The 16447-nt window shown below is 44.2% G+C and overlaps 1 protein-coding gene across 3 annotated transcripts in view; it reads right to left on the bottom strand.

The window, feature by feature from the left end:
• ube3c (ubiquitin protein ligase E3C) overlaps positions 1-15127 on the bottom strand; it is a 35006-nt gene extending 19879 nt beyond the window's left edge. Inside the window, exons 1-15 of one of the 3 annotated variants that reach the window (XM_012815154.3) lie at positions 14989-15127; positions 13258-13364; positions 13079-13132; positions 12667-12741; positions 12299-12445; positions 11636-11751; positions 11266-11423; positions 10914-11067; positions 8133-8353; positions 7832-7983; positions 7345-7532; positions 2989-3075; positions 2651-2853; positions 2193-2422; positions 188-292 (exon numbers count right to left, since the gene is read on the bottom strand). In XM_012815154.3, the coding sequence (XP_012670608.1) occupies positions 188-292; positions 2193-2422; positions 2651-2853; positions 2989-3075; positions 7345-7532; positions 7832-7983; positions 8133-8353; positions 10914-11067; positions 11266-11423; positions 11636-11751; positions 12299-12445; positions 12667-12741; positions 13079-13132; positions 13258-13323 (1956 nt within the window). In that variant the 5' untranslated portion in view covers positions 13324-13364; positions 14989-15127. The remainder of the gene's footprint in view (positions 1-187; positions 293-2192; positions 2423-2650; positions 2854-2988; positions 3076-7344; positions 7533-7831; positions 7984-8132; positions 8354-10913; positions 11068-11265; positions 11424-11635; positions 11752-12298; positions 12446-12666; positions 12742-13078; positions 13133-13257; positions 13365-14988) is intronic. The other 2 variants (XM_012815155.3, XM_031583548.2) reach the window with 2 other exon arrangements.
• Positions 15128-16447: the final 1320 nt, after the last annotated feature.

Below are 16447 nucleotides of genomic sequence, written 5' to 3'. Positions count from 1 at the left end.
TGGTAGAAAAAAAATGTAGGCCTTAAAAGCAACCATTTTTACCATTCCATTTCAATAAATTACCGGGTTTATGAAAACAGATCAGATGCTTTTCTGTTTCCGTTAATATGTCAAACTGTATGAATCCCAAACCTCATCCCTTAACAGGTTACTTTAGGTAAACATCTGAAGTGAGTGTGGCAGCTACCTTATCAGCACTGATGTTGACCTCCTGAGAGAGCCAGTGGCCCCGGGGACAGAAAGGCCGCCTGATGTCGCGCGCCTTCACCATCTTCACCAAGTTTGTGATAACCTGAAACATACGATACATAAAAAGATATACGAGATGATATGTAAACATATGCTATGAAATATATGAACACCGGCGGGCACACACGTTTACACAACGCACACGGCCCGAAGAACAGATATGTCCTTCTACAACTCCGTGAGCATGATTGCCCAGGTGCCTGACTGAGAAGCATCCCTTCTCTGAGCTAAGGATTCCACCTAATCAAGACAGTAATTCTAAGACAGCGCCTTTTACAGAGGGATGTTCGATTCTGGCAAAGGACCTTTGTTTAATCGACGCTTAAATAAAAGGATGTTTATGAGAGGGGGCACAAAATGGCTTGCATCTCCTCTTCTTGGCGGGAGCCAATCTCCCCCTTGACGTGCGATGGAGCCATTTGTGGGAAGCGCAGGAGATAAACGAGTTGTCTGTGGACATTAAGCACTGTTAATTAAGCAGCAGACTGCTGACATCAGGGCCTGAGTCTCCGAGGAAGAGTAAGTGCCGCTGCGCATCGCTCCCGCCACACGCAGGGGAAACATTCGGTCCAGTGCGAGAACTAGTCACAATCTCGCATTTCGGCGTTTTAACGCAGTAGCTCAGTCCGATTTAACCAAGCTGATTTTACAGGGTGGTCGAGAGATGCGCAGATGCTTTGACACAAATGCCAACACACAATAGCCCTACTTGCATTTTCAACACAGAAAGATTCACAAATTGATAGAGTAATGACAAAAGGAGGGGCAATATCAAGCTCGTCGTTTCTAGAGGACGCCATCAATCCCCTCACCCCCAAAGTCGGCAATAACAGCGAGTGCAAACCGCTGTAACGCACCCACCGCAGGACCGGTCCAAGGGACCCCCCCGCCACCACCACCACTGACTCCCAGAATGAATAAGTATCAGTTAATTAGACCTGTCGGGCTTAAGTGCACACCGTAATAGGCCTCTCCCCAAACTCTCGACCAGTGACATCCCTTCTCCAAACACGGGCCAGCCCGTGAGTTCCATTAGCAATATTAATACAAGCTTAGTTGATCATTTTCATTCAATTAACTTCTTTCAATTAAATAGATAGCTTGACAATGGAAGTGATAAAAGATCCGGAGGGACGTCTGATGACTCCAGGCGGACATTAGCGTGTTAGGGGTCAGCGCCGCCCCGGCCGACTGTAAATCCAGCGTTCAATTTGGGAAATGCGTTTCTGCTGCTCCTACCTCTTTAATGGCCACTTTCAGCTGACAGGAGGGCCTGCACCGCTGACATCGCTTAGGAATGTTCCTTTCTTTTTTCACTCTCTCCCTCGCTTTCTCAGACTTTTCTTCTCTCGTGGTCTTCTACCCTCTACATTTCCACTCTATACATATTATATGCCTCTCTTATTCTCTAACTCACACTTGTTTCTTTCTTTTTCTGTCAAAGCAAACAAAGGTGGTGACAGAACTGGATAGGAGAGAGACGGGGAGGAGGACAAAATAAAAACGGGTGAAGACACTTAAGAAACAAAATAACGCCTGTCAAATGGAGAACAATTAGAGGGGTAATCAGAGCAAGGAGATGATCAAACGAATGTACTTTGATTACTCAGCACAGTCATCAGATTTTTAATTTAGTCTATTAATATGTTGTGTTATCAAACCTTAAAGGTTGGCAGATAAGAAACATTGAGATACTGACTGATCCACAGTTACTGAGAGAGGACACCAGATTTTAACACTGATCTTTACCATTCAATCATTCAGAAAGATGGCCTCCAAAAAGGTGTTTGGTTCTCAACAGACTGAACTACTCTTAACATATTCAGAATAGATGGAGATCACCTCTTAAACTTAACGGATTCCGAGTCAACTCGATGAACTGATGAGCATAAAATAACAACACACAGAACACAAGGCATCTGGGTCCCATCCTCCGTGCTCACCTTGAAGAGCTGCACCCAGCGCTTCTGCTGGGCCTGGATGCGCTGCTGCACAGCGGCGTTGGTGGTGACCCCCACGCTGCGGAAGGCCGCCAGGTACTCCTCGCGGTGCTCGCTTTTGGTCTCGGGGTAGGCCAGCTTGATGATGCCCAGGCCGGCATCCCGCATGCAGCGCGACAGGGAAACCAGCTCTATCAGGGAGAAGGGCATCATGGAGGACGACTGGGGCTCGTCTGAAAGAGACGGCACAGAGGAGTCATAGGCAGAAGCAGCAGGGGAAGCCAGTGTGGTTGGGGAATATGGTTCAATGCAAATATCTTAAAAGATTTAAATAAGGGAATTCTACATGGGTGCCTAGAGTGTTATGCAAATTATATTACTGTAATCCTTTGTTTGTGAGTGATGTGATTCAGGAGTGAGTGCATATGTATACTTTTGATAAAGACTGAGAATGCTCATACTGTTACAGCATATTGTACCGGTGACCAGATGAAAACTCCAGGCACCTTCAATGGAGGAGCCAAAGAATTCGGAGTCGTGCACAGAGATGAGGGCGTGACTGAAGAGCGAGCTGAAGAGATAGAAGAGGGGAATGATACGGTTGGAGTCCTCCAGGGACATGGGAGAACCTCGAGACAACACCTGCAACAGAGGAACCATGGAGCTGCAGCCCAGGGAGAGGGGGAGAGAAGGAGGAGTGAAGGAGGAGAGAAGTCAGAATGGTTCACACTGCCACACTCGTGTGCTACATATTCTACTCAAAGAGGAGTTCATATTGGAGATGATATTTTAAGCTCACCCTGTGATCATCTTTGTTGTCATGGAGCAGATCAAGTGCCAGAGATGTCTGAGGAAGCGGGCGTTGAAGGCCAAACTGTACAGTAGCCTGCAGAGGACAAAAAAGAAAAAAGCAAAAAATGCCAGCGTCAACACAGCACAGAGACTCACTTTAACAGACATGGGGGAAAAAAAAAAAAAAAAAAACTCAGAGCACAAATACAACCAATCCTTTTCAGCACATGAGTTAATTCAATTCCTCTATACATCATCCAGAAACACTGAAGGTATCAGTACTTGAGTACAGCACATAATGCATCTGTGTGCTCTTTGAAGGCTTTTACCACAAAAGACACAGGAAAGGAGATGCGACAGAGTTAAAACATCATGCACAACTGCATGGGTTACTGCTCCCCTTCTCCCTCCATCTCTCTGTCTCTATGCCCATTTCTCCTTCTACTCCTACGCTCCCCCTCTCTGTCTCTGGGCACCGACCGTGCTTGGCGAGGGGAGATTAAATGAGCCATTAAGCTTTATTTAGGTGAGGCACCCTCCATTAGTAAACTAGCGGCCTGGCCCGTGGCTCGTAAACAGATGCTGGCTTCCTGAGTGGGGGGGGCATTTCACTTAATGACCACAGAAGCGGGACAATGGAGGCCTGAAGTAGAGGACTGCCATAACACAATCCCCCCCTCCCACACACACACACACAGTTCAGGTTTGCTGGCTTCCACATACCCACACAGCATTACACACTCACTCACAAGAGCTGAATAGGTGGGTGGGTCGGAGGGTGTGTAAGGGAGTGTATTTAAATGTGTGTGGGCTAACTGTGCCTAAACAATTTTTTACAACTAGGTGTGAGGACACCCACCTGTGAGTAGTTAATGAGCCAGTCACTCATCACACATTCAAACTTGGACATTCCAATTTTGTGTCGCCTTGCCTCTCTACCCAGACTGCGCTGCTAATGGCAGGTAGCACCTCCAGAGTAAACAACCGCAAAACAACAAGATGGAAGCTCTTGAATAAGACAGAGTAGGCCCATGTTTTAGTACACTCCAGCATTAGCATCAATAAGTGGCATCTGACCTGGAGAGGTCAGTCTCCTTTCACTATAATGAGGGAAGGGATTGTAGGCCTACAGGGAGAGAGGGAAAGAGAGGGGGAAAAAAAGAGAGAGAAAGAGATGGAGGGAGGGAAGGAAGGAGGGAGGGAGGGAGAGTGCTAGAGAAAGGGTGGGATTTATGTAATAAGCTCTAATGGACGTGCCTTTATGCAATATCTTGGGCCTCATTTGGAAAAAGGTGAAAAGAGAAATCAAATGAGCCCAAGTGTATATAAAAAGCACACAATGATTTGAGTCACTTGTCAGGAGGGGGAGACCTGCCAACGCTGGCCTTCTGTTCATACCTCTGCCATGAATGGGGACCAGGGGAGGGGTGCATATAGAGGGTGGGGGGTGGGGGGGTCATAGTGCTCTTTTGCCTTTAAAGAGCCCCCCGTTTGATTGAAATGGGAAACAAAGCACTAAAACGCTGAGTGACACGGTGATTTACGGCCTGCGAGAACACCAAAGCTCCATTTCAATCATGAGATGAAGCACTAATAAACACAAACACACACACAGACGAGGTGAAGTGTGTGTGTGTGTGTTGGGGGGGGGGGGGGGGGGTTGTGCTGGGGTGGGGGTGGTGAATTAAAATGACCTTGATAAAAGAGCATTGACCATTTTGTTGAAACGGCGACAGCAGATTGATTCAAATGTGCCTGTGTGAGGAACGAGGAGTGAAGCAGGCGCCCGGCGCCACACTCAGGGCTGGCTGATGGAGGCGTAATGCCGAGGCAAATGGATGGCGAACGGAACGAATGACGCCCCACGGAAGGCAGATCAGTCAGAAGAGAAAAATAGAGTTTGCCGTTCAAAAGTAAACCAACAAGGAGGACGCCAGTGTGTAAGACACTCAGGGCCAAATCCGTTTTCATTTAGAGACTTCTCCAACGATTGCCAATGTCCACTCTTGAGGCACCAACATATGCTCTTGCCAATGACTGAAAGCAGGGACCCTCCAATGTGAGTCATCCCTTTCTAATCCCACTGTTGTTGTACGGTCATGTCACACATGTCAAGTGTAGATCGACAGAGACCCTGAACCAGACCTCCCCCCTCCATCTCACCCCCCCAAAGATCAGACCCAGGGCGAGACCCCAGCCAGATGCTGGACGCTGGCCTGTTTGCTCAGGCTGCTTATCCTGGAGGTTTCCTGGGAGGCCTTTGAAGAGGAAGCCTCAGCTGGGTGCCACCTCACTGCCGAGAGACCGGTGGCCATGGCGGCACTTTTCTCACGTAAACTACACCCTCACAGTCCACCCCAGATCAGAGGGTCAGGGCAGTGCATGGACCTGACATGGGTCCATCAGTGTGTGTGTGTTTGTGAATGTGTGTGTGGTTACTCCACTGTTTAAGTAGGAGGTAAACACTTAGAGAAAGATTACACACACATCAGTCCCCATTTCACACCACTTCTTAAAGAAAACACCAATTATGGAGCAAACATTAAATGCAAGCCAGCAGTGGTTAAAAAAAAAACACAGCCTGTGCCCACTATCTGGATTTGACGACTACAAGGAGATCTTCAATTTTAAGATCAAGATTTAAAGTTTATTTCCCCAATAAATGTAGATCTCATTTATGTACACTCTATACTACCTTCATTTCATTCACATATTTAGATCAGCCTTGTGATACATCTGCAAACAGTGGCATGACTGACCAATCAAAGTATTTCCTTTCAATGATCAGTCGAATACCCATTCCCTGAGATCAAATGACACACCACTCACAGATCCCCAGAGACTTGAGCCACTAATCTCTGATACCAGCAGTGGCCCTTTACTTATTAAAGGGCCACAGCTCCTCAATGGGAGGCCAGCAGCAAGCACAGAGGCAGGCAGGCACAGAGGCAGAGAGGCAGCGTGCAGGCCGACCTCTTCTTTAAACGCTGTAAATCAGGCCAGGCTGTAATTTGCCTCCCCTTCGCCTCTTGTAAAGCTATCCCGTCCACTTCTGCGGGAATTAATCTTGGGCAGTGAGCTAATTATTTTGTACAGATATCCGATAATGATAGAGGGGCGAGGAGCAGGATTTATGGTAAAAGCGTTTTGCTCGGAGGAAGCTGTAAAATAAAAATACCACCAAATAAAAAAAGAGGAGAGGAAGAGAGGGGGACAGAGAGGATGAGCAAGAGGAGGGAGACAAGGGGGGGGGAGTGGTTTGGTAAGCAAAAATAACACTTAAAAGTCTTCATTCAGAGATGTTTTTTTTGGAATGTCACTGGAGACAAGGTCGGTGGAGGGGGGCAGTGATGGAGCTGCCCCTGACCACCATTTCTGGGGTCAAAGGTGGAAGAACGGCAATGACGTCACAGGGGTCATCCTTGATATAGGTAGAGACTGCTAAAGCTTATGTAATCAGGACACGAGTGAGTGGACTCAGTGGACCAACCCAAGGTCAGATTGGATCCACTCAAAAACCCCAAACACTGCTCTCTGACCTGCTCATCTTACCCCGCTGAGCCACTGGACAGCCATGAGAAAATGGCTAAAAGGGGTTATCTGTAAGTTGTTATAAATCGGGTCTGTCTGTCTTGACGGTTCATAGGTGACTAAACACAAATCTTCAAAATATGATCTGAACGAATATGAAAATCAAATGGAGAAACAGTTACCTTGAAAAAAAACACGTAAGTGTATGTAGGTATGCAGTTTATAAACAAGTATTTTTTCCCCTCATCACAGTCCTGGAGTAAAGACTATACACCACCTACACACCACCTTCCTCTACTTTTTCACCTACTTATCTGTTTTTCACCCCTCTCTCACTCTTCCTCTCGTTCTGTCCTTCTCCCGGCTCGTTTCAGTGCAATAATACCCAGTCAGGCATGGCTGTGACACTGCCTATAAAACCAAAGCTGGTTCCATCCCATTATCCCCCACCCCAATATCCTGTCCTAATACAGACAGGCTGCGGAATCAGATAATGACCCTAATTGTGGACAGACAGTTAGTCCTGACATCCACTTCCTGGGGTGGTAGTAAAAGATGCCAGGTACACGGAGAAGCTAATCGGCTCAGTGATATCATTAGAGCTAACGCTAACTCACATGAGTAACCGGGCACTGCTGAAGACTGCATAAGCCTGATTCCTGGCACCCTCACACATTAACTTGTTGAGTTGAAGATATTTGTCTAAAAATATATTACGAGTGGATAATAACATGTCTTGGTGCATGTTGGTGCATGTCCATTTATGAGCTTTAAAACGATAAATTCAATGCGTTATAAATTTGTGCACATGTTTATTGGTCTGTGTCCTGACCTGACTTTGGGCACCATCATGCGATGCTGCACCATGAGCGTGTGGCAGATGGAGGCCATCATGGTGAAGACCTCCTCGCTGGCAGAGTCCCTCCACACCAGCGTCAGGAGCGCGTTGGTCTGCTCCTTGGTGTCCAGCTTCTGAATGCACTCCGCTGTGATCAGCTGGACTGAGATCCTAAAGTCATCCTGAGAGAGAGAGAGAGGGAGAGGGAGAAAACCAATTAAACCAAATGTATTTCATGGCAGAAAACAGAGATCCTCAATCAGCGGATTAGCACACAAAAAATATCTAGAAAAATCCCAAAAATCCAAATGATATCAGGACCAACCAAATTTCCATAATAATAATCACATTTATATAGCGCTTTTCAAAGTACTCAAAGACAGTTAAATAATGAAATAAACACATGATTTACTGTAAGTGTAAAGAAGAGAGGAAGTGTACACCTCCACACATGCACACAGTGAATGTGTATGTGTTTTACCTGTGAGGAGAGGGCGTGCTTGTTTGTCGCCTCCTCGTCCTCCGAGTCGCTGCTGACCTCGGTTCTGCTGGTGCTCTCAGACACTGGCAACAGTGGCAGCAGAGTCTGCAGGGCACTCAGGTACAGAAGCAGACCCTCCTCAGACAGAGATCCTACACACACACACAAGCCATTTCAGATATCAAACAGCACTTATCCAGTGACTTCTCACGCACACATTACACAACATCCATTTCATTCCCTCTCTCACTCACTCAGTCTCACACAAACACACACACACGAATAAACAATAGGGCATTACCTAGGTTAGTCTCTCCAACAGAGAGCACAAAGTATAGGAGCCAGGGGGCCTGTGCTTGCATGGTGGCGGAGGAAACTACAGTAGCCCGGAGGGAAGCCAGGAAGGGTTGGAACGGGAAGGCCAACCGTGGGTCTGACAGTGCGGGGATGAAGAAGTGGAACACCTGCTCGGTGAACGGAACCGAAATGAACTCCTCCGTGAAGGCTGAGAACACGTACTGCCTGAAAGAGGAACGCAGAGAGGAGAGAAAGATGAGACACAAAAACAGCAGGAAGTGGAAAGGGAGAGAGAGGAAGAGGAAGGCAACTAAACGGTCATGAGATCTGTGTATTAAGAATTCCACTGTCTTCTATGTCACAATGACATTCCAATTCACTTCAGCTCAAATCAGAGGGATTATACTTAGAACTGAAACATCCCAAAGAAGATAGCAGGCTTGGCCCTATAAAATAACACTTTATCGTCAATCAACACCACATTTATTAAACTCACTTAAGTTTACTTACTATGAGTATTGAAACTCTGTATAACTCCGTATTAACAGAATTATTTCAGCACTGTTCACAGTTATGGGATTTAATTTGTTGCATTAAGACCTTTTTACAAATAAAACAAATAAATACAATTTGAATCTATAACAAGGTTGTTGCCAGCAGAACAGAGATAAGGACTACAGCAAGGCATACTGGTTTCACCATCTTATTCACATTTGTATGTGCTACGTTGAGTGTTGATTTAGTCTACATGGTTAATTTAACCATTTATTTCACCTTGGTGCGGATATTTTTTAAATGTTTCAAAACCTTTAGCTTTAAAAAAAAAAAAAAAATGTAAGCATGCACACTAATCTTCTACAAACAAAATCACAAATGACCAGGACACATGGCCACAGTGACGGGAATTTCCCCTTAAAACAGCATCAGCCTGATGTTTACCATCCCTGACACAAAAACACTCAAACATGGACAGATAAAAAAGAAAAAGACCCTTCACTTGTTCCAAATGAACAGGGCAGCTCATTCCCCTTTCAGCTCCATGAGCCAATCAATAACATCAGCTCAAACACAAGTGGAGGGCCCACATCTGGTGGCCCCGGGTGTGATAATTGGCCTACAGGGAGAGTGTGTGCACAAGGTTCTCGCACCCCGGGGCCTGCCTTTCTTCAGCAAGAGGAGAGAGAAAATAAAGAACAACAGTGTGTCGTTTGTCATTAGGAATGTTAAGAATGGAGAGTAAACACGGCCGGTTTTCCCCTCCCTGGCTGGAACGGGGCATTTATGGCGGGCTGTAAACAGGTAGGGAGAAGCAGTTACGGCATCACTGTGGGATGGAAGGACAAACAGAGCGGGAGGGACTCTCCATTATGGGCCTTTTAGTGGGTGATTTTTCGGTGCATGCACCAGGGACAAAAGAATTCCTCTGCCCCGAGGGCTGACCTCTTAAGAAGCCCTTCTGTAATGGCCGACCTGCTGGCGGCTGTGGGACACAGAATGATGCTAGCATACAGATGTTCACCTCAGTTATGTTATGTGTGAATCAGTCATGACTGACGTTACAAATTGGAGGGTTTTGTGCCACGGTATTTATTATTCAGTTTCAGGTTTTATGGCTAATTATACTTGGCCCTTGCTTGACGTGGAAAAAGTGTTCTTTAGCTTTGTGCTTCTTTGTGCTGTCGTGGAAGTTTGGAGCGTGACTGATGTTACAAAAAATGGATACGCAAAAAGAACAACTTTGATTCGAAATTGCCTTTAAACTATTGGCTGCAATAAACAAAAGCTGATAAATATAATTATAGCGTGACTGATGTTACAACTTGTTCGCTTGGGATGGCAGAGTTAAGTATAAGAGGCCTGAATGGTTAATATTAGAACCAGAGTTCTAACATGTATGTCATTACTGTGAAAAATAAGGTCTAATCGACATTAGTCCATCAATACCATCAGTCACACAAAACCTCAATTTATTTTATTGCCTAGCTTTCGGTCCTGATTTTTTTGTGCCTTTCACAATTCTTTTACTACAGGTTATGAGTAACTTATCCATAGCAAACAAAACCCCAGGTCAGCTATCTGTGCTGACAGGGCTGGTGTTGAAATATGTAACATCAGTCACATGTAACGTCGTCATTTCGTAACGTAACAGTTACAATTTGAAGTTATTAAAGCTCCAAATATATAAAGAGAAATGCCAATTTAATCAAATAAAAAAAATCAGTTCTTGTCAGCTGCAATTATGGTGAAGTATTTACCGCAATCTCAGAGAAGATTTTCATACAGAAGGCCAGTTTGTGTTTTGCCAAGGAGCTTTCAAATATAAGAAAATTCCATTGTTTGTGATGCCATTTAAGTGGCACTGATTTGTGGGACACATGAAACATATATGAGACACTGTGGATCAAGTCTAGTACCTCAGGTGTTAGCACACCAGATACATGTTTTGTACAGTATTTGGTTCATGTCCACCTAGTGATGGATTTGACCTGCCGGATTCAATGTGTGTGTGTGTGTGGGAGGGGGTTGTCTACCTCATGTTGTGCAAGTGCAGGGCTTTAAATGTATGGATATGTCAAGGGTCATCTGAGCTTGAGACGTACCATCTAGGGACTTGAGGAAATCCAAAAGTAAGTGTGTGTGTGTGTGTGTGTGTGTGTGTGTGTGCATGCGTCTGTGTGTGCGAATGGAAAAGCGACATTGAGCATGAATGTGAGTGAGCGAGCGAGTGTTTGTGTGTAAGTGAAAAAGAGAGAGAGTGTGTGTGTGTGTGTGTGTGTGTATTTACCTGGCATCTGCTGAACAGGAGGTATAGTTAAAGTGCAGAGGCTTGAGAGTGTGCTCCAGCAAAGTACTAGCCACGGGGATTGAGGGGGCATCGCTGTACTCCAAACTCGACGGCAACTTGTGATTCACCAAAATATAAAGAGACCTGTAGTATCCTGGGGGAGGACAAGCCATGGTAAAATGACAGAAAATAGGATGAAGAGGGAAAAAAAAGAAGGATATAAGTAGATGGAGGGGGAGAGAGAGAATGAGAGTCACATATTTGTTTAAGAAAAGTTAAATAAACCTTGTACTTAAAAGTTAAAAGCACTTGTGATTGTTCGATGACAGAAACAACTGTTTGATTATTTTACCTTTTTGAACCATATAGTGCAAAATTTGCTCAATAAGTGCTGTTACGCAGTTAGCGTCCTGCAGAACAGACACATAGGTTCTTTCTGAAGAGAAGACCTCCAGCATCCTCATGGGCACTGCCACATTCAAACTGTCATCCCTGCACAGCTTCAACAGTCTGCACCAACCAAACACAGAGAGAGCAATGGATCAGCTTCAAGGTCACCTTATAATGTACTGAGCATGTTCTCTAGCAACCAAGCATGTCAAGCTGATAGAGTAAGGTACAAGAACTACAGAAGGCACCGTAAGACATTCCAGACAGTGATCTCTGTTAAACAAAGCAATGTAAGAATAAATGTACTTGGGAGATGTTAGAAATGTCCATACCTGCAGCAGTGTCCCAGCAACCTCTTGATCTGAAAGACACACGTTTGCCTCTCTGGCCCTGCCAAGAGGCTCACAAACTGGGCGTGGTGCTTCACCAGGTTCTGGCACATCCATATCTGCCACCACAACACAAAGTCTACTCAGCATGTTGTCATGAGGTCTAGAAAGTTAGCGCGCACTATTTCCCTTCTATACAGCCTGATAAACCATAAATATGTGAGGGACCACAGATGAACAACCTTGTCAAAAGCATTTCTTGTAACTGGTCATTTGTGCACACTTTTGGACAAGCAGTCTCATTCGCACACAGTGAGAATGCAATCTGTCATCCATGTTCTTCACAGAATTACCATGCACTGTTCCCTATTTGTATCCATTTCTAAATGTTATTGTATTGGAGATCAGGCCCACTGGATGACGTACATTAAACAACCATCTAAAGTCATGTTTCACTTTGCACATGGAAACAGATGCCACTGAACAAAACAGACCTTACAACATTGTCAGTCTATTTTTCCCCCTTCTGAGATAAGGAATACAACCACAAGCAAGACTATGCGCTCAGGTCTAGAACAAGACCGCTTATGGAATTAGATAATTTGCTGATCGGATCCATAAAACTCCACAGACACCATATTCAGATCTATTCTTATCTGTGCTCACCAGTCTGTGTGTGTCCTCACGCTGCCTGTAGAAGAACAGCAGCTGCCGCACCAGGAAGCTGAGAGCGGAGGGGTCCGCCAGCGAAGGGACCCCAGCAGACTGAGCCTGGCACACACAATGGTCAAACCGCCCCCTCTGGATGGAGTGCTGGACAGCACAAAGCAGGTGGTGAGAGGGAGACAAGGGGTGTTGGTGGGAGTGACCACATATAGATGTGATAGATGTGCTAGATGTGGGGGGGCATGGCTTGTATGGCTAAGTCAGAGTGAGATGTCAACATCTCAAACCAGACAATGAAAAAACGTGAATTACTGTACATGACAGTGGTCAAATGTTTATAAAGAAATACCAAATGTTTCTGAACACACCTGCTGTTTCCGGTCCTGGTATCCTCGGATATAGGACTGGATGATGATAGCATTTTTCAGTCTTCGTCGTTCATCCTACAAGGGACAAGAATACCTGGTTATTCCTTGACTCGTCTTGCTCTCCTGACACCCCGTCTCATGGAAAAGCACAAACAATCTGACAAAATACTACACACAAGCATGGCTACTGCTTTGGGAACCAATCAGTATTTAAAAGCACATCCACATCTCTGGAGTTCATTGTTTTTTAATCATCACCAAAATGACTAGCTCCTACAAACCAATAACAGTTTGTGATGTTTGGGGGATTTTATCCTTGAATAGTACTCGAGTCAGTTAATGAGGACATGGTCTATGGCAATAAACACATAGCATAGCAACAATCATGGAAAACATTTCACTGCATTCTCACCTCACGTTTCCGTCTCTCTTCTTGAGTGCGATGAAGAAGTGATGCTTTCTCCTCCTAAAGAATAGTGAATATGGGCTTAAGTGATACTATACCATAAATACACTATACTGGTAAAGCATAAGTCCTGAGCCGTGTGTTGCTCTTACAGGGTCTACCACCTGAACATAACAGGTTCTTACCTTTCTGCTTGCTCCCCCAAGGGACACCTTGGGTCTTGTTTTGAAATCACCCTCAAAGCTGAACATGATTAGTCTTTTCCCATTGAGGAATGGTCTGGATATTTTCTCTGCAAAGGAAGTAGATAGAAAGCATTTTTTTACACAGGGATATGCTTCATCAGCTGGACAATGCTGAATTGTACGCACTTTTACACAATACGGCTATGCATTGCAATATTCTACCATCACCATGCTCAGTCAGTGATGGTCTGTTGCTATGGATACCATGACTTGGACATGGACAACATGTAGGAGAGCTGGTCTGTTTTAATAATGGGAACCAGCACAGGGCAAAGGATGTGGCTTTATCTCTGACAATAGCTTGACTGAACCAGGATACTGTCTAATGACACCCAGTTCTCAAGAAATGTGACTAATCACTGCAAAACCTTGTGTGCTCATCAAGGGTATCACTGACTCAGAGGCATGCGGGACTCGGGAGAAATCAGATAACTCAGGCACAGGAATAGAGTGCAAAATGACAGAAAATCCTACCACCCTAGTAAGCCATATGCTTAAATTAAATTATGTAAACCTGACTAGACAATGGCACTGAATTTAAAAGCCACACCGCGGACAAGATGATACAAGCTCATACACGGGTCCAAGGCCACAAACTGTGATCTTTATTGTATCAATGTATTTAAACACCTATCTATCGTTATCAAGCCAATAGCTAGTTTAGTGATGTCTTCATTTGCTCTAATATTATTTCCCCATTTCTTATCGTGGCTTTATGGCAAGTAACCCGTATAACTTTGATACCAATAGAAAATTGAGTACTTGCCAATTTCGAGAACATTCTTTGAAACATTTATAGAATAGCTTGCTAACTACCCAACTAGCTGTTACTCCAAATCAATGACGACGTCATTCACTCACGTTCGCTTGAGGTCAAAGACACCCGTGTAACTTCGAATATTTAAAAATGTCGAGATCTTTTAGTAATCTTGCACTCATACCAATTAATGAGATTTCCAGCAACAAAAACAGTGGATGATGCTGTAATGTCGATTGCATGTCCTCAACACATTAGCGGTCTATCTGGTCGAGGAATATTGTTTACTGACAGTATGGAAAGTAGCCCGAGCTATTTGTTAGCTTAGCCATGGTCTGGGTAGTAGCCTACATACTGCTCCAAAACCCAACGTAATTGCTAGCATGAACATGCCAGTCAGATAAATTGACAAGGGAATGTTAGAATTACACAGTAACTTAGCTCATCTTACGCATATTCCCCTTACGACTGTAGGATAACTGTCTAATTGTATGATTTAGCCAGCTAGCCAATCATGGCTGTTGGGCAGTGGTAGCGGTATATGCCATACCTATAGCTGTGGCTAGCTCAGTATCTCGCTAGATAATGACTCAGCAGCTGACTAACTATGATTCTTCAAATTAAACAGATTTTCGTGGCTTATGAATATATGCGAAATGTTACCATAAACCCGATTAAATCAACCCATTTGGTTATATTAGGGTTGATTTCATTAAGCAACATCTATGAAGTCAGTCGGCTTGCTAGCTTGATGGCTAGCTAGATAGCTAGGTAGCTTGTTGGCTAGCTAAGTAACTTCACAGGGGGCAGGTTGTTCTTTGCTCATCGATGTGTATCTCTGAGCGACATTATTACACAAACCTATTTAAGAGACAACGTTCTTACTTAGGTGAATATAATGTAAACCATTTTACCTGCTTTTAGAGAAGGATCAACCGATTAGAGATCCTTTAACTAGAGAACTAGCTAGTGAAAACGAAAGAGGAAAACGACTGTTTCTTTCTTTCAGCCTTCTTTCTAGATACATAATACAGAAAGCCCGCCTACATGACAACTGTGATCATTGATTGGACACGGAGGCTTCCGGTAAAACACTACTGGCTAGGAAGACTTGGCCAAATGTGTCAGAAGTACTTCCTGGTTTATGATCACCTGTAGTGCTTAGCTTACCCCACATACTCTGTACGGACACATTCTGCTTACAAGATAAGCAAGAAAGTGTCCGTAGTCTATGCCTGTGGTGCTTGTCAACTGTATCTTCTGCCTTGACTTTTTTCTAACCTCCATATAGAAGAGAAATGAGAAGATATGTCATGAAAACGTTCATAATTGCCTTGAAAGTGTTTGGGGAGACATTGATCACATAGGAAATCTTGGCTCCTTAGGGTCCAATCCATGGACAAAACACCAGATCAATTCAAAAACATTATTTTTATAAAGAGCATTGACCTGCCATGCTGTTTCCCTTAGTGTCTAACACTATGAATGTGAAAAAATCTCTGTGAGGTTCAGAAATGGAAATCATTGCATTTCAATTGACATATCAGATGACTTATGAGCTATTGATTGATCTCATCCCTCCTTTTAAATTTGAAATAGGATGAATAGTTGCTCCAGCTATTCTCCTGGAGATACTTAAGAATAAAAGAAATGCCTCACATTTACTGTGTGGGTCATCCACACTGGGAGACTCTGAAAAAGGGTCACTAATTTGTGCCATCTTATATGAGCAATTAGGCCCTATAACTCATTGTCAGTACTCCTTCATTGCTTGATTGTGAAGAAATGTTCCCCCACCCCTTTTCTATATATGTTTCCCTATGAGGACATGTAGATTCCACTGCACTGTATTGCTATTTTATGTTATAATGTATGCCGGGTATATCATTACAAGGTACAATCAACCAGAGAAATTTGGGAAGCCCCTACTCGTCCAAGCTCAGGAGTTTCACAAAGTTCCACTTTAGTAAGTGGAGTCTTTTGTCTCCATTTAGAAGTCATATCCATTTAAAAGTTTGACTGTGTATCAACACTTAGTTGGGCGCACAATAATATTCCAGAATAATAAATTCCAAGGCCAAATCCAATTACAGCCATTAAATCAATGCTGTAAGGCTGTTGCCAATATAGCACTTCTGATGATGTCGCTTGACAGATGCAAATAACACAGGAGACCAAATTCATCACTCACCCAATTGTTTATGCATTTTCAAAGGGTTCAACAGGGGTAACAAACGTGATTTTTTTCATATAGTAGCATTTCAAAACAGTGCTCCTTTATTTTCATTGCTTTGCATTGCCCTGCTTTAGCCTGTTTGAAGTACTGAAGAGAGCAATGAGCGGTAACATCTTCACTCTTCCGTGGCGCAATGA

This window comes from Clupea harengus, chromosome 17, assembly GCF_900700415.2.
Source record: "Clupea harengus chromosome 17, Ch_v2.0.2, whole genome shotgun sequence".
NCBI classification, from domain to species: Eukaryota; Metazoa; Chordata; class Actinopteri; order Clupeiformes; family Clupeidae; genus Clupea; species Clupea harengus.
Note: the sequence above shows the minus strand (reverse complement) of the source record. Positions and strands in the feature narration are given on the sequence as shown.